The 20,175-nt window shown below is 41.2% G+C and overlaps 1 protein-coding gene across 1 annotated transcript; it reads right to left on the reverse strand.

Moving 5' to 3' along the window:
- Positions 1-476: 476 nt before the first annotated feature.
- evpla (envoplakin a) lies at positions 477-16,443 on the reverse strand. Its single transcript, XM_020083899.2, has 22 exons — positions 16,261-16,443; positions 11,349-11,448; positions 11,100-11,254; positions 10,659-10,782; positions 10,072-10,203; positions 9,931-9,972; positions 9,635-9,796; positions 9,376-9,483; positions 8,763-8,858; positions 8,567-8,677; positions 7,737-7,883; positions 7,473-7,624; positions 7,273-7,370; positions 6,939-7,111; positions 6,272-6,447; positions 5,942-6,080; positions 5,645-5,838; positions 5,117-5,267; positions 4,941-5,024; positions 4,622-4,729; positions 4,432-4,524; positions 477-4,299 (listed from the first exon to the last, which is right to left on the reverse strand). Exons 1-22 carry the CDS (start codon positions 16,317-16,319, stop codon positions 913-915), a joined length of 5,991 nt encoding a protein of 1,996 aa, XP_019939458.2. The 5' UTR covers positions 16,320-16,443; the 3' UTR covers positions 477-912.
- Between the last annotated feature and the right edge of the window lie 3,732 nt (positions 16,444-20,175).

Here is a 20,175-nt window from a genome sequence, read left to right on the forward strand (position 1 = left end):
GTTTAAAAGGTGTCTGACATGGTTGAATATCAGATACATTTATGCAGCTTGGTGTACTCGTGCTTGTTATACAAATTGGGTCTTGCAATGTGGATCAAAATTCTGAATATGTTCTTTTAACAAGTCTGAAGACATGCTAATAAATTAAGAAGTCACCTGTATGTCTGACTTTCTGTCAGAGTGTATGTATTCCCAGATTTTTGAAAACAGAATGTTCATGTAAGCTAATGTAAACTAATCAAGTTCAATCTAGTTAATCAATCCAGTCGTCAATTTCTACAAGCTGTTAATTGACAGCAATGGAGGAATCTTTCCTCTTCTCCATTATTTGGGCCTGAAAGGTGCATGAATCACGAAGTTGTGGTTAAAGTCAGTCAGAGTTTATGTTGTGAAATTTGTAAAACAGCTGTCTACTGTAACTGCCTGTGTTTTATTTAGAAGACTACACTGCATCGAAAATGAGGGAGTCAATGCTCTTTGACCATTATAATTTAATTTTTATTGATATTTGTTTCATAATAAAGTATCAAACAAGATTGAGCTTTAAAGTGAACAGAGTCAAGAATAGCCCATGAATAATACAGGATCAAACCAATCTTGGTAAATAGGATTGCACCATGTCCCCGTATCCCTAATACAATAACATCAAAGATAAACTGCATTAATATTCTCTGTTTTTAAATTAAATCAAAAAACATCTGCCAAAGTCAGATATGTTTGGTAAACAAAGGCAACTCAGCAGCAATCATTTAGGCTAGATAGAAAGCTTTGCAGTAGAAGTCTTTTCCTGAGTCAAATTGTACATTGTAATTCATGTATTGATTTCATATGGAGTCCCCATATCTAATAGTACATTTTTACCAAATCACATCAAAGATATATCAGATAACTCCAATTATGCTGTAAACATATCTAGAATCTTGCATATTTAGAGCTGTATGATGATGTGTAACCAGAATCTTTGGAGGAGGCCGGCAGCATTGGTAAGCCGTACAGTGGGTCCTTCCTACAGCGATCCAGAGCTTGTTTGTAGTTGATCTTCTCGTTTGTGATTGGATCGACAATATCTTTGATGTAGTACGTCTCGGCCTGCAGCTCCCTCATCATTGTGCTGTCGATCATTTTGGACCCAATGGCATCCATGATGCTTACTCTGTGGCCAGTGCTGGGATTGACCAGCCCTCCTGTCAAGTGCTGTGCCTCCATGTAGCGAATGCCGGTGTCCTTCGGCATCCAGCCTTTCTGAACAGCCTCTCCCACAGACAAACACTCTCTGGTAACAGGGTCTTCAACACCAGCGAAAGCCTTTTGGGCATTGAGTAGCCTTTGGAGTTGACTGTCCTCGATGAGGCCTTTGGTGGCTGCCTTGTGAACTGGGTATCTCTCTTTGTTATTGATGTCAATAATGCCGCCTGTTGCTGCCTGAGCCTCTAGAAGCCTTTGGGCAGTGGTGGGGTCAATCAGTTTACGCAGGGTGGCACTGCGTATTGTATAGCAGGTGTCAGTGTTTGTATCAATTATTCCAGCAACTGGGTTGATTCCGTTAGTAGTGGAGGGGGCTGAGTTAACTTTTGTGGTGGTCTTTGGAGTAACAGAGTTAAACTGGAGTTCCTTCTTATTGTCACCTGCGACTAGCAAGGCAAACTCTGAGATGGGAATATTGCCCTTTTTGTACTGTTGTAGATCATACTCTTTCAGCCTGCCTTCCTTCAGGGCATTTTTGATTGAGTACTGCTTGCCACTCTTGCGATCCTGCAGCACAGAGGTCTCCCCATCAGGTCCTAGGGAGGTAATCTCTTCCCAGTCACACTCCAGCTCCTGCAGATGAATGTATTGTTTACGATCAATCAGGCCCTGCAGGTAGGCATCATAAGGAGACATGTCTTTGCCTGTTTCTGGATCTAAAATTGTGATTTTGGTGGAGACATTGGTCTCTTTGGTCCTTGTCTCTGTCTGGTCCTCTCGCTGGAGTTTTAGCAGAAGATCTCTGATGGTGCTGTCTCGAAGATGGATCTTGTCTTTTTCATCCAGGATCTCCCTTTCCAGATGCTGTACGTCAGATCCCATCTTAAGGCTCTTCTGCCTGCTCGTCTGGGTTCTCTCAGTCATTAGTCTGGACTGCTGCTTGTAAGACAGGCTCATGTCATGTTTCTTGGTCTCGAGTGTCCTGAGCTCCCGTGTGAGATTGTCCCTCTCCCTGTCTAGGGCATCTCTGTTCAAAACCAGGGTATTCTCCTCTCTTGAAGTACTCGACTTGCTGCTCGTCAGAAGGTTGATTTTATCACTGGCACGTCTAATTTCATCCTCCAGGTCCTGTCTGGCAAATTTATGCTGAGTCACCTGTTCCCTCAAGCGATCCCTTTCACTTTCAACTGCCTGATCTTTTTCAACACGGACAACCTCTTTATACACCGTCTTTTCAACAGACTTTTCCCTCTGCAGGACCTCAAGCCTTACGGTGATGTTGCGTATCTCTCTCTGGAGACGTAGGATATCACTGGTTTCTCTGTCCATATCTGCCCGAACATTATTTGTCAACCTCTCAAGTTTCGGGTCTCTCTCAACCTTCAGTACTTCCTCAACAATTATACTTTCCTCAACAGGAGGTGGGGCATTTTCCAGCTGTGTAATACGCAGTCGGATCTCTCGAAGTTCAGACTCAGCTCCAATCCTCTTCTGGCGCTCATCACTCTCTCTGAGGAGCCTCTCTTTGTCTTCCACCTTTGTTCTAAGCTGCTGCAGCTCCAGATCTATCTGACGCCGGCTCATTACTTCTTCATCCAGGCTCCTGCTTAGCCGCTCGTGCTCAACTATCTGCCTTTGGTCCTTCTGTAAGCGCAACACTTCCTGCACAACCACTTTCTCCTCAGGTTTCTGTCTCTCCAACAGAATGTATTTGTTTTGCAGGTCAAACAACATCTCCTCAGTGTTGCGCCGCCGCTGTGCCTCATCCCGCAAGTCTCTTCTCAAGCGGTCTGCCTCTTTCTCCAACAGTGGATCAGGTTCATACTTGATGACTTCTCTAGTGAGAAGTTTGGTTTCTATCTTGGACTTTTCAGCTTTCCATTCATCCCGGTCTTTCCTGAGTCGTCTCACCTGGTCCTCGAGGGTGTTGTAAGTGGTGTGTAAATGGTTCACCTGATCATTTAGCCTCTGAATCTCTCTCTCATTTTCGGGGCTTCTCTCCTCCTTAACCACCTCTTGGAGAACTTCCTTAAGCTCTGTCTTTGGTGGTTGAGAATGAAGAATATTCAGCTCAGATTTGACCTGGGTGAGATCCCTGTCTATATCAGAGCGCAGCTTGTTGCACTCTTGTATGTCTTTCCTTAGTCGCATTATCTCCACCTCTGTGTTGGGGTCTATCCGGTAGATCTCATTCACAATTTCCTTTATCTCAATTTTTGGTTTCCAGTCTTGAACTTCTCTGTAGCGGCTGTGGAGGGTCATCACCTCTCTGGACAAAGTGTCGTTTGTAACCCTCTCTTCCTCCAGGCTTGTTCGCATCTTCTGAGATTCAGTGATGAGGTCTGGATCTTGTTCAATCTTTTTTATTTCCTTAGTGATGATTTTAGGCTGAATATTAGGAATTAGTCTTTCAAGCGCATTAATCTGACTCCTTGTTTGGAAGATGTCATCATTGAGGAGCTTCATCGTCTTGTTTTCATCAGAAATTTCCAACTCAATGGATCGCACTGCTCTTATCATCTCTGGGTCCTTTTCTACTTTCACCACCTCCTTCTTTACCACCCTCTCTTTGATTGGTGGTTGCTTCTGCTGGAGAATGGTGACCTCTGTTTTCATCTGAATCTGCTCCCCGTCTCGCACTCGAATTTCATCTCTCAACCTGCCTATTTCATCTCTCAGCTTACTGGCCTCTACGTCTAGCTGGGGATCTTTCTCAAACTCTGTCACCTCTTTGGTCACCAGTTTGGGTGGGGTGTTCTTGAGGGTTTCTTCTAGGATGGTGATTTTCTTGTTAAACACCTCAACCTCAGTATGGGTGGTTCTACATCTCAGGGACTCTTCATGCAGTGTTCTCTGCAAATCGATCAAATCAGTTTCCAGTTTTGGGTCACGGTAATATTGCAGCACCTCTTTCTCCTCAATGCGTTCCACTCCTCTGCGACTCTTCAGCGACATCATCCTGTCTTTATAGGTTCTCAGGTCTGCCTCAGCATGAGTTGTCCTGTCCCTCTCCTCCTGCAGCTCTTTCATCAAACCATCTAACTCAAAAGCACTCCTCTGCTGGCTTTCAAGCTGTACTTGTTGCTGTGCCACCACTTGAATTTTCTCCTCATTCTGCAACAGAAGAACGTTAATGAATGTGATTTGTTTGGTGATGTAGTTTGGTTTTAATTAGTAGTGGTACCCATGAAAGATACAAAAACATTGGTAAAATTAAGGGAATTCGTTCATGCCCCATTCTCTTACTTGTAAAAGTAGATTCTTAGCCAAGCCCATCTGTTTTTGGGACTGGGTGTTTTCAGCTGTTGCTTTAGTATAACGGTTCATCAGATCCTTTTCCTGTAACAAAACACAGTTTAAGCAAACCATCAGCCACTTATACCAATCAAAGTCAAGTGTTTAGAATATGATAAAATCTTTAAAGTTTTAATCTTACCTCTTTCTGGACACCATCAGCCAGTGTGAGCATTTTGGGTTTCTTTGGAATACTGGCACCAGCATCCTCAAGTGTACTGTTGTATTTATCAACATTGGAATCGTACTCCTGTAAAGAAATGATAAGAATTAGGCCCGTCTTCATGCCTCATTTATTCAATTTTCCAAGCGCACTTGTTGAACTGAAGAAATCCAATTGTTTCTCTCTGATGGTGACATTAAGGATTCTTTGTTTTCTTTTTCAAGCACTTAAAACCCTCCTCTCTTTTATATAATACATTTACTAATTTTAATTTAATTAGGATCCATTTGATTCTTACATTGAGTAGATTCTGCAGGTCCAGAGACAGGTCAGCCACCCTGTCCATGTCATCTCCCTTCCTCTTCAGGTCTTCCATTGCCCTCTGCAATGACATTTTTAACATTAGTTTATTACTGTGAGTAAATTAGATTAAGTACCATTCACTACTTCTGTATGGTCAGGAGATGCTCTCACCTCTTGGGAGCTCTGCTTAGCAGCGATCTGGGACAGATCATCATTGTAATTTATCTGGTTTGTCGGCTGGTTGTTCAGGAAGGAGTTGAGGGATTTGCATGTGCTCTGGAACTCTTGATTCTTGGTCCCAGCTTCCTGTAAGATGCTTCCTCTGAAAGGATTGATCAAGATGATTATCATCATGATGGTTTTAAAATTCTAATGACTGGCTCTGGTTCATTCTGGGCCTATTTATATCTGATTAATTATCTATCTGATTATCTAATTTAACCACATCACTTTACAAAAAACAAATTATATCTGCTATCTTTGTGTGCTGTTTGTATATAATTTGAATATTATCACAAATGCCAGTTTCTGTCAAATAAGGATCTAATTACTTTTAAACAAACATTAAAATCATCTCAAATGTGTTTGATTCCAGGTAGAGTCCTTTTAGTGATACACGTGTAAGCAAAACCCACTGTACTCTGACTTTCAACTTAAACTGAAGTGACTCGACTCAGTTGTTTGCAGTCTGATTCCCACCTCTCGTTCAGCTGGTTGGCAACGTTTCCGTAGCGGGTCTGCAGCTGCTTGACTTCCCTTCTCTGGCGCTGGATGTCAGGGCAGTACTCCTGGTAGCCTTGCTGCAGAGAGCTGCACAGCTGCTCCGTGGTCTCCAGATCCTGACTCAGCTTCTTCATGTCGTCCTGAGCTGCTGCCACAGACTTACGCTGGTACTGAATACAACACAGGAGATGGAGATGTGCAATTTAAAATACACAAACTCTAAAGTGAGTAAGAAAATCACTTTTGGGCAATTTTAAACAAACGTTTCCTCACCTGGATGTTGTCAGCATGGGCTTGAATTGCATTTGGCACATCAGGGATTGGTCCGTCTTCACTCAGGTTCTTCTCAAACCCAGAGACAAGACCATCCACCTTATTAATCTGTCTCTCCAGGTTGAGAGATGCATTTGCTCTGAAAAAGAGGGATAAATGTTGAAGTAAGCGCACTGCCATTTTTTTGTTAAGTAGCAGTGTTTGGCAAAGACCTACATCTATAATGCTTTTTATATGTAACTTATCACAATATTTGAGGTATTAAAGTAGACAAAACCCTCCACCATTCACATGCATGTATGCAACTTCTAAAACAAAATATCTGTTTACTTCTTGCTGTAGAGGTCAGCGAGTGCAGCGATGCTGTCATGCTTGTTGTTGGCAGCGGTCAGTTTGAGCGGCAGTCCAGAGGAGGTGCCCCCGGGGTCTTTGGACAGCAGAGGCTGCAGGTCGGCCTGTGCCGCCAGCTTCTGCTGCTCCAGAGACTTCAGGGCCTTGGCAGCTTGCTGTGAGGAACGAAGGTAGAGTCTTTAGATATTATGTAATAGGATATGATATGATGCGATACATGATACTTTATCAATCCCTAAAGGGGGAAACTGAATGCATCAAGTCTGTCACCAAAGGAGCTCCTCAGTGAAGCAGCAATATAGTACATTGGATCGTCCTCATGTTGCACATCACTCCTGATCTTCATCCCTGTTTCCTCTGTGATCACCTCTAGCGAATTCAGGGGTCAAATCAATAATGGATCCTGCCTTCTTTATTAGTTTATTGATCTTGTTTCTGTCCTCTGAGTTCAAACTCCACACCCATAAATATGAAAATCAGGCTGTTTGGTGGATGCTGTTCAAACTTTTATTAAATTTGTAACCCTACACACATTTAAGAGCTGCCAGAGAGAATATCTGCGGGAAACATGCTGGAAAGAACAATCTCAACTCTAATAATTCAATAGGTCTGGTTAAAGTGTCAGTGCTGAGTTTATTCCTCTCACCTCCTGCTCCCTCAGCCTTTTAGCCAGATCTCCAGCTGGGTTGCTGCGGCTCAGTGGGGCTCGCAGGCGGCTCAGCATGCCCGCCTCAGTGCTGGCCAGGTCATTGTCCAGATTGTCCAGCTGTTGGGCCAGAGCTCTAGCTTTGGGGTCCATTACACCTGAAGACACTGGGGCTGAATAAAGGAACGGGGAAGTTGAATCACTGACAGGTGTTATTTGCCTATAAAATGAAATCTGTGCTACTGATGGTGAATGATTATCAATTTTTTGAAAAACAAAAATCAAGGATTCAATATGACAAAAGTATTCGAAGATGTAATTTAGAGAAAGTGACCTGATTTGAGGGACCTGGAGACATCTGCTTTGTGATTCTTCAGTGACGCCGCCAGAGTAGCTCTTCTCTTTTTGATGTCTCCCAGTTCACCTCCCAAACTGATGAAAGAGAAAGACCGAGGTAGAAAACAGGAACTTATTAATAATATTACAATTATTTGTTGTGTCATGTGGCAAGAAATACAGTGGTGCATTATTTACAGGTCCACTTTGTTGATGGCATCTGGGTCAGGAGGTGGGATCTGGAAGCAGACTCCTGGGAAAGATTTAGTCGCCCCATCAGTAGAGATGACGCTCCAGTTCTCGTCCGAGTTTGATTTCAGGGTGAGCTTTTCTCCTCTTGCCAGAGAATCCTGGATAATGATAATTACAACGACAAGTAAAACACATGTCAGACAGTTTAGATGGCTTATGGATACTTAACAGACACTTTTATTTGTGTCTGACAAAGCTTCAGAGCTCCACCTTGTCTGTCTCCCAGTCACACAGAGACTCCACTGTGATGGGTCTGTTAGAGGTGATGCGTCGTAGCTTCAGAGGAGCGATGGTGGTGCTGCGTCTCCTCAGGTCGGCCAGCAGCTGCTCAGAGTTCTGCACGGCCTTCTCCTCGCTCTGGGCGGAAACACGGAAAAACATACCTCAGGAACACGCATCTCATGGTCGTCAAAATCATCCTCTCATATGTTTTCCTTGATTAAGGTTTTCTCCACAAGAGGTCAGACATTCAGTTTCCAAATATACTATATAAGGAATATATTTCTGTTTCCCCTGGTTTTCAAAATAAAATAAATCCACAGCCCAGGTGAATTTTTCATCTTTTATAATGTTAATTTTAACTTTTTTATTTGGGCAGAAAAAATTACAAATAATGACACATTATGTATAAACAATTAAAATGAAATAAACAACAGCCTTTCGAACAAATTAAGAATCAAAAATAATTATAACAATAATGTTATAGTACCTTAAAAGGTCATTATAATACATAAATAGACCCACATTCAAATCCTCCAGTGTATTTTTCCTCAGCTCCATATCAAAAAACTAATAAACAACTTTTCTCCCCCCTTCTTAATTCTTGTTTCATTTTTTTGTTTCATTTTTTTCTTCTTAACCTTTAACTATGTGACGTTTAAATTGTCCTGTCAACACTCTTCCATCTTTATTTTATTACTTGTATTCTCCTTCACCCCCCCAGCCCAACCCCCAGCCTTCCTTTTCTTTTTTTCTCTACCCTCCACTTGTTCAATCTTTAAACCAAGTCAGCTCTCAGGACTTCAGTGTTTCTCCTGTACCTCGAGCTGCAGCAGCGACTCCGAGGTGCTCTTCTTGCTGATGGACTTTGGGTCCAGATTGTTGTTGAGTTTGGTCAGTGTCTCTGACAGTTGCTCCGTGTCCAATTGGTACTAGAAAAGAGCACAAAAATATTTTTTCTAAAGCTTCTGTGGTCTCGTAACAAACTTACTGAGTAACACTGAGTTTTATATTTACCTTTTTGTAGTCCTCTACATTGTCCAGATGTGTCTCTTGACAGATGCAGAGATTGAGGAATTTCTGCCACTCGTTTCGCACTTTATCTCTCTGCGCCTGGAAATGTGATGTTTATAGTTAAAGTCAACCTGGATTTAAGAAGCATTCAAAAAACGACCTTAAACTGTCAAAACAAAAACTTGCCTTACACTCGTTTTTAAATGAAGTGAAGAAAGAATATATTGTGGCTTTGTAAACTTATCAAAGTTTTGCTTTAAATATTTTTTTAATTTATTTTTATTTTTTAAGTTGTCCTCAATTCTTAATAGCGGTCAGGGGAATTAAAAACGAGATGTACAGGGCAATTCTGCAGTTTTTTTTATAAAGACTGGGTTCTGCTGATCCTTTCTGCAGGGGTTTATGTCCACATGCTAAACCACCTCTAATGTGATATCCTAAATGTGAGTGTTTCAGTTGAAATTTCTAGAAAATCTGGCTCTGCACTGTTTGCACATTTGAGCGGCAGTGGCTCAGGAAGTCGAGCGGGTTGTACAGTAATCAGAAGGTCAGACCCTATATTGCCCCTGACGGCTGTGCTGGCAGTGTGTGTGAGAACGATGTGAATGGCATGTACCTGTATTGTGGCACTGGCAGGGTGCTTCAGTTCCACCAGTCTGTCGCCTTCATCCTGGACTTTGTTCACTTCGCCCTCGTGGGACAGCAGATTGTTGTTCTTGAAGTTCTGATTAAGATCGAATCAAAGAGCCGTTATTTTTTACAGTGTGTTTCCTTATCCCAGTACAGACCACCTTATTACATACTGGATGATTTAAAAAGGCAAAACCATTTCATTATACAGTTTTGAACTTTTTCTTTCACTGCTCAGTCCTGACCTCGTACTGCCTGCGGATGTCAGGTGGGTCCACCATGCGGTCGCTCCAGTCCTGCTTTTTAATCTTATCCTGCTCTTCTGCCAGGAAAGCCAGCTCCTTGTTGCAGCCCTGCATGTATTCATACAGGCTGTTCAGGTAGTGGCGACGCCACTTGGAGTTGTCCTAGGAAAAATGAATAATAATAACAAATTTAATAATGATAATGGTTCATACGTTTATATAGCGGTTTCTGTGTTCTTCTTCTTTTCTTGTAAGTATTTTAATCTGGACCCTGTGTGTTAAAATGTTGAACTCACCAGCATGTTGTTGTATTGTTTCTTCAGAATCAAATAGTTCTCCTACAATACAAGATGAGAGCACATGTTACAGGTTGCTGCAAACTGTTTTTCAGAGTGAGTAATGAAGGATGAAGGCTTCATGGAAACGTCTCAGCTCACCTTGTTGCCAGCGGAACTGACGTTGAGCTGCGAGCTGTACGCCTCGATTTCTTTGTGCAGGATGTTGTGAGCGGCGACCTGCTTCTCCAAGTCGGCCATTGTGGGGCCGTAGTCCTCCACTTTCAACTGTTTCTGTGAGCACAGACAATCCACACATGAACCTTGATGAGGGTAAGTAAGAGGACGGTCTGACAGGAGGAGGCACTCATTCTGCTTTGTGCTGATAACAGGAGAGTGAGGCTGTGAAGCAGCTGATTGATTGATGAATATACACAGAATGTTTGCAGGAATTCAGCAGGTATGTACTGAATGTATTGTTGTTACAACAAGGTTAAAGGATACACATGGAGATTTCTATCATATTTTCATCTCTCATTGTTCCTGGAGATATAAATCTTTCGAAGCACAGACAATACTCAGTAATTCTATCAAAATAGGTGGGCACTGTGGTTTTTCATCAACACAGGAGGAAATAGAGCTTTTGTTGGGAACTATTTTCAATGGTGGTGGATAATTAGAGCTTTGGATACTTGATCGATTCACCTTTTCAGAGCAGACTGTTGTTCAGTCAGTGTTATTACACTTACTTCCTTCTGGCTGAAAACAGGCCCCCAGTCAATTCTGGGCATCAGCGACACGTCGTCAATCTGTTCGTAGACGTCTCGGTAAAAGGCACAGTCCTTCAGCCAGCGGTCATGGAGGTGGATGACACTGGAGTCGCCAGAGAAACAAAGAATACTGGTTAATATTCATGAATGAATAATAGCGTGAAACTGAGAAATGGTCATAAAAGGTTTTACAATCAGACTTATTATCATAAAAATGTATTTTATCCGGCTCCTGCAACTTTGTTGCAATTTTTGTTTTTAATCTCAAAGTGTAAAAATATTCAATCTCCACGAAAAGAAACATTTTTAAATAAACATATTTTTTATTCATTTAGTATTGATCATTTTGATCCTCAGTATAGTCCCTACAGGTTCCACACTTCCTGTGTGGTGCAGCTCTGTGCTGTGGTGAATACTCACTCGCTCTCTATCTCTTTGGCATGCGGGTGTTTGAGCTTCTTGGCCTTGTCGATGTCCAGGAACAGGTCCTTCAGCAGACCCTCAGCCTCGCCCAGTTTGTCTGAGATCTCAGTCTGATGCTGAAAGGGAAGCTCTTTCCTCTCATTTTCTGCATCCTGGTGGAAGAAGACGAAGGACACGGTGAATTTTTGAAAAAGGGCAGTCAGTGAAAATGATGGTATCATGAGCTGGTTTTTGTGTCTTCCTCACCACAGCTAGTATCTCCTCTGACCGGAGGATGTCTTTCTCCACCTGGTCGGCATTCTTTTGCATCTGGGCGACCAACAAGGCCAGGCTATTAGCCTGGGTCCTGCAAGGGTGAGGAGAAGGGGAGGGGTCTCAGGTTAAACCATTCATCAGACAGAGCATCACAAAACTGATTGTGTTCTTCTTTCAAGTTCCACTTACAATCCAAGATCGTATTGAGGTGGCTGGAATTTCAACATTTTTGTTTTACATGTTCATTCGATCAAAAATGCTAATGATTTAAACTCCTGATGATGAATTAAATGTTGCCTCCTAAACTAAAATGAACTTCAGAACAACAAACCAACTTTGACTTCCAGTAAAAACAAATATTAATCTTTGTGGAAAGAAGACCAAACCAAACAAATGGAGTGGAGGGAAATGTTAAACACACTGCTCGAAACCACAAAATATATATTTTCACGAACAGGAGAAAATAAGAATGTGTGCTTTTTTTCCCTATGAACTAATGAGCTCAGACATGTTGTCAGACGAGTTTGAGCATCACATTTAAGATCATTTCCACAAAGAACGATTTTTTTATTATCTAATATTATCTGATTTTTGTCTGTTGCCAAGATCAAACTACTTGACTAATCCTACATTGTCCCGAGAGCCACTGGCACGGTGCAAGGTCAGTATGAGGACATGTTTTGCTTTAAGGGCCACACCTTCCTGTTTCTTAAATTCTAAGCGTTCCACTGATTCCACTGTGACTGTCACTCCCTCTGTCTCTGCTGGGGTTTTTGTGAGTTTGGATAAATTATGAATTAGTGATCAGTTTTAACTGTTGTAAATTATTTCCGAACTCATTGGAAGGTGTGTGTTTAAACAAGGGAGGGGAATTAGGGAACTTTGCAGATTTTTGACTAAGGTCATATTTGTGGTAAAATTGCAGGTACACACACAGGGTTGTATTTTTCTATTTCACTTACAGTGAATAAGGTTTAATTGGACGTGTCTTTCATGTTTATAGCTCTTCATTTTGATGCATTATTATTATTATTCATTATAAATATGATTTACTTCAACATCTGCATAACAGCATCCCTTTTAAGAGGAAAGTCACAGGTTGAATATCATACTGAATTTATATGGTTTGTGTTTCATGGACGTCCAACTTCTCATGAAAGCTGCCTCACAAAGGTGTCACTATTGTACATAAATATTTTAGAAAAATACGTTTTCTACATAATCTTCACACATTAAATCACATGCAAGTTGTGAATTACTCAGAATTTATATTTTGAGAAGCATCCTGACAAAATGCAGCATTTCCACTTACAACAGCTGCATAAAAGGAGAAACCCGACAAGAAGGTATTTCGCCGTCGTGTCATAAATCACTGAATATATGACATGTTGAACTCCTCTCTTTTCTCGGAGAGTTCAAAGAACAGAGCTGATTGTACAACTGCAACAGACTTCATTCACAAAAAGAAGAAAACAAAATCTCTGATATGTGACACCGGAACCAAAGAATGTTGGCAAACCATCCAGCACATCGCTCACTGGTGGATTGACCCACATACCGAAGTCACCTCAGAGTACACACGTGTCTTGCTGGGGAGAAAACAAGCCAATGTCATATGATGTAGATTTACAAGGAGATAAAAGCACATTTCATTTAGCTCTTTAATGATGGAGTGACGGGGGAGGAATGTGGAAACACGTGTCACTTCCTCCTGCACTGACTCACTGAGGTGTGAGCTGATCTGGTTCTGCAAGCGCTCTAACAATGGCCTCCCTATTCCTGCTCACTCAGCAGGAGAGACTGGTACACACGCACACACGCATGCAAAATTCTAGTTTCCTATCTCAACCAAATGAAACACGATGGTCACTTATGAAGAGAAACAGTCTAATATTTGCTCTGAAACTGTGTTTATTATTGATTGAGAGACATGTTGGAGGTGAAGAAGTCACCACTCACTGTCACTGGCAGAAATAAAAAGCCAAGAGTCCGTCATGAGTCTGCAGAGCATGAATAAAAAACCACTACATGCTTTTACCTCCTGACCTTTTGTGACATTTTTTCACCCTCTGTGCTCAATAGTTCAAATATATCTTCATATAGTTATTTTATGTTTTATATGTATTAATGTCAGATAAGGAACGTTCGTGTGTGTGTGGAAGATGTTGAACTGCTCCATCTATGAACAGGATCCCAGGACTGTTTCTTTCTACATCTGACAATGTGTGATTTGCAGATGACTTAGAAGTGTACATCACAATGTTATCAATTCAACAAACTAAATAATCAAACAGAAACATGGTTTCTTATTTCTTACACTTTTCACACACTCTTTTGCTCAAGGTTACAATTGTGATAAGCGGTTGACAAAATATTATCTTTCTGGTTGTTGAACACTGATAAACTTGATCACTTGTGTCAACAGTGCATCTCTGTCGTCTTTTGTGTCGAAATGAGCTAAACGCCAAAATATCATTATAGTTATACTGTGTTGTATAATGACTTAAGTGTTTTTGTTTAATTTATGTCTGACCATGGAAGGAGAGCCAAACAGCTGTGGCTGATCCAATGAGAAAGCAGGATAACTGGCTAACCCACATAATTCAGAAGGGCTTGTCTCTTTTTTTTGTGGTTAGTTAGTTGGAAGATGACAGGACGAGCACCACGAACACTCCCTGACATGGTCTCACGTTTCCACCCAGCTTACAGTTTGAGTTATGAGAGTTGTGGTGAATTGTTAGATGAGGTTGGACAAACTCTCATCTCATCTGAGTGAGTGTGATTACATGTGCGTTAGTATCCTGGTGTTTTTCAGTCTTTTCCTGGTTTTGATCATAATCTCCAAGTTATGTTTACATGGAAACATGGGAAATGTGTTTATTCACATGATCATGAACAGTATCCAGGCTCGTGACCGTGTGACTGCAGGTGTGTCTCCGGTTCTCATCATCTCAGCCCCTGTGACGAACAAGAGGACGGAACTTGACCTTGTATTTGCAGCGTACTTTAATCTTCCTCTCTTAGTCATTGACTCAGTGTCATTATTAAATTACTGTGCGACCTGCAACGTGATTCTACATCAGCAGAACAAGATGAGATCCTAACACACACACACACACACACACACACACACACACACACACACACACACACACACACTCCACTGTGTTGACTCCCTTGTGCCTTTCACCCAGAAAGCGACACTGGGTGCGTCTTTAACGTCAAACCAGGACAACAAAGTATTAATTTTAATTTCATGTCACAACCTCAAATTAAAGTTGAAAGAATAAAGTAGAATAATTGATTATTCAAATGATGAAACATTTGTTGGTAAACAATTTTGATTACTAATTAAATTATTAAAGTTATTCATGAATGTTAAACATTTGCTCCAGGATCCAGTTTCAGAAATGTCTGATCATTTTGATCATATTTTGGTTTTTGACTGTTGGTGGACAAATCAGGAAACTTAAAATCATCTCTTTGGATTCTTTGAAAATGATGTGAATTGATGTTAATTGATTAATTAAAAAAGTAATTCATTGCGATTGATGAGTTATCACCAGTCGCTGCCCTGTTCTACACTGTTGACGTGACAGGTGATGGAAATTTCTGAACGGCCACATGAACTGCAGCGACATGTGTCACACCAAAAGTACAGTTTGAGACCAACGCCCACATGAGAGGAAGAAACCAGCTGAGCAGTACAGACGGCCCAGCCCTCATCACACCTCGGCAGACAACACGACCAGGGCAAGGTGAAACTAGCTGCCTGTGAAGCCACACCAGTGTCCACAAGGGACAGAGAAGAGGAAACTATTACTCAGTTTCAGCTCAGTTGAAAGCTACAACATTATGTCCAAGAAATCCCATGAATACAAGAGTATCGTCAGCATACTGCTTTACCTTCCGCAAGATCAGAGTCATCTGGCCCTGGAGATTTCTTTACACATTCAGATAGCTGACGGTGCTTTAAAGGTCCAGTGTGTAAGATTTAGGTTACATGGATCTATTGGCAGAAACTGAATCTAAAATAATCCTTGTGATCAGTCATTAGTGTGTTTCATCTAAATTGTACAGATTTGCTTTTTTTTTACCCTAGAATGGGTCCTTTATATTTAGATAATTAATAGTTTTAATGAAAACTGAACGCTACCACAGGTTATCTTTCATGTTTGGAGGGGGAGGGTGGAGTGAGGGGTGTTCAGCTGCAACATGTAACTGCCCCACTATGTCACTAAATTCTACACACTGAACCTTTAAGCTGCATTTCATTTTAGACACTTTGCACATCACTTTACGCTTTTGATTTTTGATCTCAAAGTCTTTTGAATGCGGTTGTAGGTGAGTTTAAAACATCACTTGTGTTATAGTCTGGATGAAGACCAACTGCCTGCTTCTGATCTTCTGGTACACACAGGTCCTGAGAGGAAACTATTTTTCAAATCACTGAAATCTGATCAGCAACAAGCCTGTCCTGGTTGACTTTTAAAGTCACTTTCAACTCATAAACACAGTTTCACTAGTTCACCCTGAAGCACACTGTCCCACCTCATGTTTTTAAAGTAAACCTGACCTCGGGCTCTGTTCACGGAGCGGCAAACAAATCAAAAAGCTAAAGCAAAAGAGATTTAACCCCAACACAACCCAGCACCAGAAATCGGTGGAGAATTCAAATCTGCAAACTTGCTCTTCAGACTTTATTTCTCAGCCCTGCCATAATATAAGAGGACCACAGGACGCATAGAAAAGGGGACAAAGGCACACACAGGAAACATGACACAGTTGTCGGGCTGGAGAAGAACAGGAGGAATGGGGAACATGACCGAGATACAGTGTCACCACACATATTAACATACATTCATACAAGCATTCATGAAGTCCATATGGAAAAATCCCTTACTTGTTGATCTTGCCCGAGAGCTTGATGGTACTGTCCTTGGGCTCCTTTTTCTTCAACATCCTGGAGGTCGGGGGGGGGTCAAGCAGAGATCCCACAGAAATCTCTCCTTCTCTCTCTTACTCCTTCTGTGTCTACCTCACTCTGCTGCTGCCACTCTGGTTCCTCTCAAACACACTCAGTCGTACACACAGTCACGTCAGCACAGTGTTAAGTGCTGGCAGCTCCTCCCACACAGGTGAACAGGTGTGTCACCGCCCAGACATCCACCTTGCAAGGGGTGGAAGACCGGACCGACTTGTTCGCCGCACTCTCCCTTTCTCCCACCTTTGGCCCTGCCCTTCCGTTTCTCAGAGCAGCAGAGGCCCATACATTAGTACAGATGCATCCTTCATGGAGTTAGAAGAACACAAAATTCCTAGAGTGAAACAAGAAGAGACTTCACATCTAGATAATGTGTGCAGTGAACATGTAGTGGAATTTTGATTTCTGCAGCTGTACACACACACACACACACACACACTGACTTTGAGCTCCTGGAGAATTACTCTAACCTTAACCCTAGTTACTACTTGCCTAGCCCTAACCTTAATCCACACCTAGGCTTGAACTCAAACCTAACCCAACATAAACTTATCTTAAACGTATCCTTCACCTAAATCTAACCCTAATCATCTGCTTAAAAAATTGATCTTTCTAGACACCCAAGGACACCTTATAATACAGTGGTCACCAACATGGTGCCCGTGGGCACGTCTAAAATTTGATATGCGTTTCTAATTAGATGTAATTATTTACTATTTATACTGTCAAATTTGTATTCTCATATTGAAGTCGACTATTGACTATGATTTGTTAAAAGGGTTGGTCAGTGGCTCGTGGAAATGGAACATTTTTCTTATGAAATGTTTTCGAAGTGATCATCTGAAAATTTAAACAATTGCTGAGATTAATAGAAATAAAGTGTTGAATATTGATATTATCTGTTTCCCACCTTGTTAAGTCCTTGTTGATAATTATTGTGAGAAATCATTAATGTGATCAGTGTCTTCACACAGATGAGTATCATTTATCATTAATAATAATATATAACTAAAGGCAAACTGAGCTACTTTGTTATTTCAGAAGAGTGTATCGAACTGGTAGCCCTTCATATGACTCAGTACCCATGAAGTAGCTCTCAGTTTCAAAAGGTTGGTGACCCCTGTTATAATACATCACTGAGCCCACTTTTGGGAGATCACAGGGACAATGACCTTTGACCACAAATTCAATCTGGTTCATCTCCAAGTCCAAGTGAACCTCTCCACCAAATTTAAAGAAATGTCCTCCTTGTGCTCCTGAGATGTTACATACATGAGGTCATAGTGACCCTTAACCTTTGACCTACAAAATGTAATGAGTTCATCCTTGAGTCCAGCTGAATGATTGGGCTAAATCAGAAGAAATTCCCTCCAATTATATTCTAAGAAGGGGAAGAAAAACTGAAAACCCCTCCGGACACAGCTGTGGCTGCACAGAGGCAAAACTCCTTATACTTCTAAAATTAGCTTTTGTCTTTCTTCTTTATTCTCGTTAAGTTTCCCAACATCTTTTGAAAATCTCATTTAAAAATCTAAATAAAATGTGTCATTTTTGACAAAATATTAAAAAGTGACTGGATTCAAAACCCTCCAAACGGTCTTTTTCTACCATCCCCTTCCCTTCTTCTCTTTATTATTTATGACTCTAAATTCTAAGGATGAATGTAGGAATATTGAGTTTTTCACCTGCTCTGTTGACACTTGCCCCCCCCCCCCCGAAACCTCCATGTGTTAACCCCAAGCCAGGGCTCAGTTAGACTTGATGCTACAAACACACAGTGTATACAGTCAACAATGGAGGAGAGATGAAGACTGTTACATAATGCTATAGAGGCACATATTATATTTTTCACTATGCAGGTGAAGAGAGGGGAGAGAGAAACTAAGTTAGCTCCGTGCATTTGCAAAGACCCGTGTGTACCTTCTGCAGACATGCCAGTCATTCAGGATCAGGGCGTCTCTGTGTGGCATATCAACAAAAGGAAATCATGGTGAGGAATGCAGCCAAGCAGCTTTCTTAGCAGCAGTGGGGAACACACATTTTTTGATGTGTTCAGTCATACAGTCTCTCTCTCTCTGGGTGCGTCCACCTGTCTGGAAAAACAGATACTCTTCATTTTTATATTATAATATTGATCTCACATTTCAACCTTGATTTAACTCAACACGTCATTGTGGTCAAGTAGGTGTTGTAATGGTTAAATGGTGACAAACCAGTTTTAATTATGTTAGAAATGAAAACAAAATGTTAATTTATCAGCAATTCTGGAGCTTTCAATCACATTCATTGACATCACTCACAAAGTCCTGACAAGATGCGAATCAATGAACGCCTGAAACTGATGTGCAGAAGCTTTAAGCTCAATGGTGCTTAATGTTGTACACAAAGACAATGTTTACCACGTGTTTATCACTGCTATGGTCAACAGAACTGCATACTCCGAAAGATGCAACAGTCTACCTACCTCACTAAGATGGCCTCCATTGTGGGATGAGTAGACCGCGAAGGACGAACTGAAATAAGACAGTCTGGTCTGGTCCAGATCGGCATCACCAGATCATACGTAACCTTAGTTGTTCAGTTGAGTTAAAGTCTGATACTGAAGCATTGGTCGTCTTGTTGTTTCAGTCAAGAAGGATCCACCTGTTGCTGCCTTTGTTCCTCTGGGATGGAAGGAAGCATTATTTGGCCGCATTTGAATGAGCCTTTGAAATAAGACAGCCTGGTATTTTGCGGTAATGCACTTTGACGTTAGTGGTCACCTGCCAGTAAACCTAACACCATTGTGACGTAACCGTACATCAAACACAGCCCTCGAAGGATACAGCCCCTGGATTGAGACACAGCTCATGCCAACCATCTTAATTTAGTGTGCTAACACTAGCTACTTGGACATTAACACAAGTCACAATTGAAATTGAGGAGTGTCATTGGTAGGTCACATTCAAATTTTAAACCAATTATAGTGATAAACGATCATAGAATCACCAAAGTTATTACCATTCATCCTCAGGGGACCATGATTGTGAGCTCTACTGGAGGTCAAAACTAACTGAATTAAACATTATCAAGTTACTCATAGTTCACAGGGCAATATAAACATGGCAAGAATTTATTTGTGTGGCACCAAGAAAACACAGTGAGGGTGTGTCAGTCTTTTGTGCTTAACTACACACAGCAGACAAACGCAGCATGGCTGTCTGTTTTAGTAAATCTGACAAAGCTTTGTTGCCTGTATTGCACCTTGGACCTTTTCATGTCTCCCTTGCACTGAACAGGGGAAATCTGAGTTATGTCAACAATCGTTAAAATGAACCAGCCACATTAATGAGACATTGTGACAATAGAAACATTAAACCATGGAGAAAACTGGAAGCAGTGTTGTATCTCATCTCTGGTTTCCCCCTGCAGATAAGCATTTAACTCCACTTCATCACGTCACAAATATCTTCAGTTCATCCAGGCAGAGATTATTTCTGTTTCTAGTTTGACAAATATGTGTGTGTGTGTGGAAAGTAACATGAAGTAAATGATAAGGTAGAGATGCTAAGTCCCTATAGAGTGCTTGTTGTGTGTGTCAAGTTCAGGTTAATTAAATGCAATTGTAAATTTTTGTGTAAAAAAAAAAAGAAAAAAAAGAAAGAAGCCATTTTCATGTCAGGTTGTGTTTCAGTGACTCACTACGTAATTATTAATTCTTACATGAAAATGAATATACGTAAATTGAACTTAAATACATTCACACCCTGCAATGGCATCCTACGCACTCCTGGTGACACAACCACACCCAAAGGCACTCACACACACCTCTACACTTTTCTTTCTTTCAGACAT

This window comes from Paralichthys olivaceus, chromosome 8, assembly GCF_024713975.1.
Source record: "Paralichthys olivaceus isolate ysfri-2021 chromosome 8, ASM2471397v2, whole genome shotgun sequence".
Classification (NCBI taxonomy): domain Eukaryota; kingdom Metazoa; phylum Chordata; class Actinopteri; order Pleuronectiformes; family Paralichthyidae; genus Paralichthys; species Paralichthys olivaceus.

What these genes read in the sequence shown, in the direction of transcription:
- evpla (XM_020083899.2), bottom strand. Translation starts at nt 16,319, where the DNA reads ATGTTGAAGAAAAAGGAGCCCAAGGACAGTACCATCAAGCTCTCGGGC. An exon ending in CTCTCGGGCAAGATCAACAA is followed by an intron (nt 11,449 to 16,260) that starts GTAAGGGATTTT and finishes TCACCCTTGCAG; the next exon opens with GACCCAGGCTAATAGCCTGG. An exon ending in CCCATGCTGACAACATCCAG is followed by an intron (nt 5,839 to 5,941) that starts GTGAGGAAACGT and finishes TGTTGTATTCAG; the next exon opens with TACCAGCGTAAGTCTGTGGC.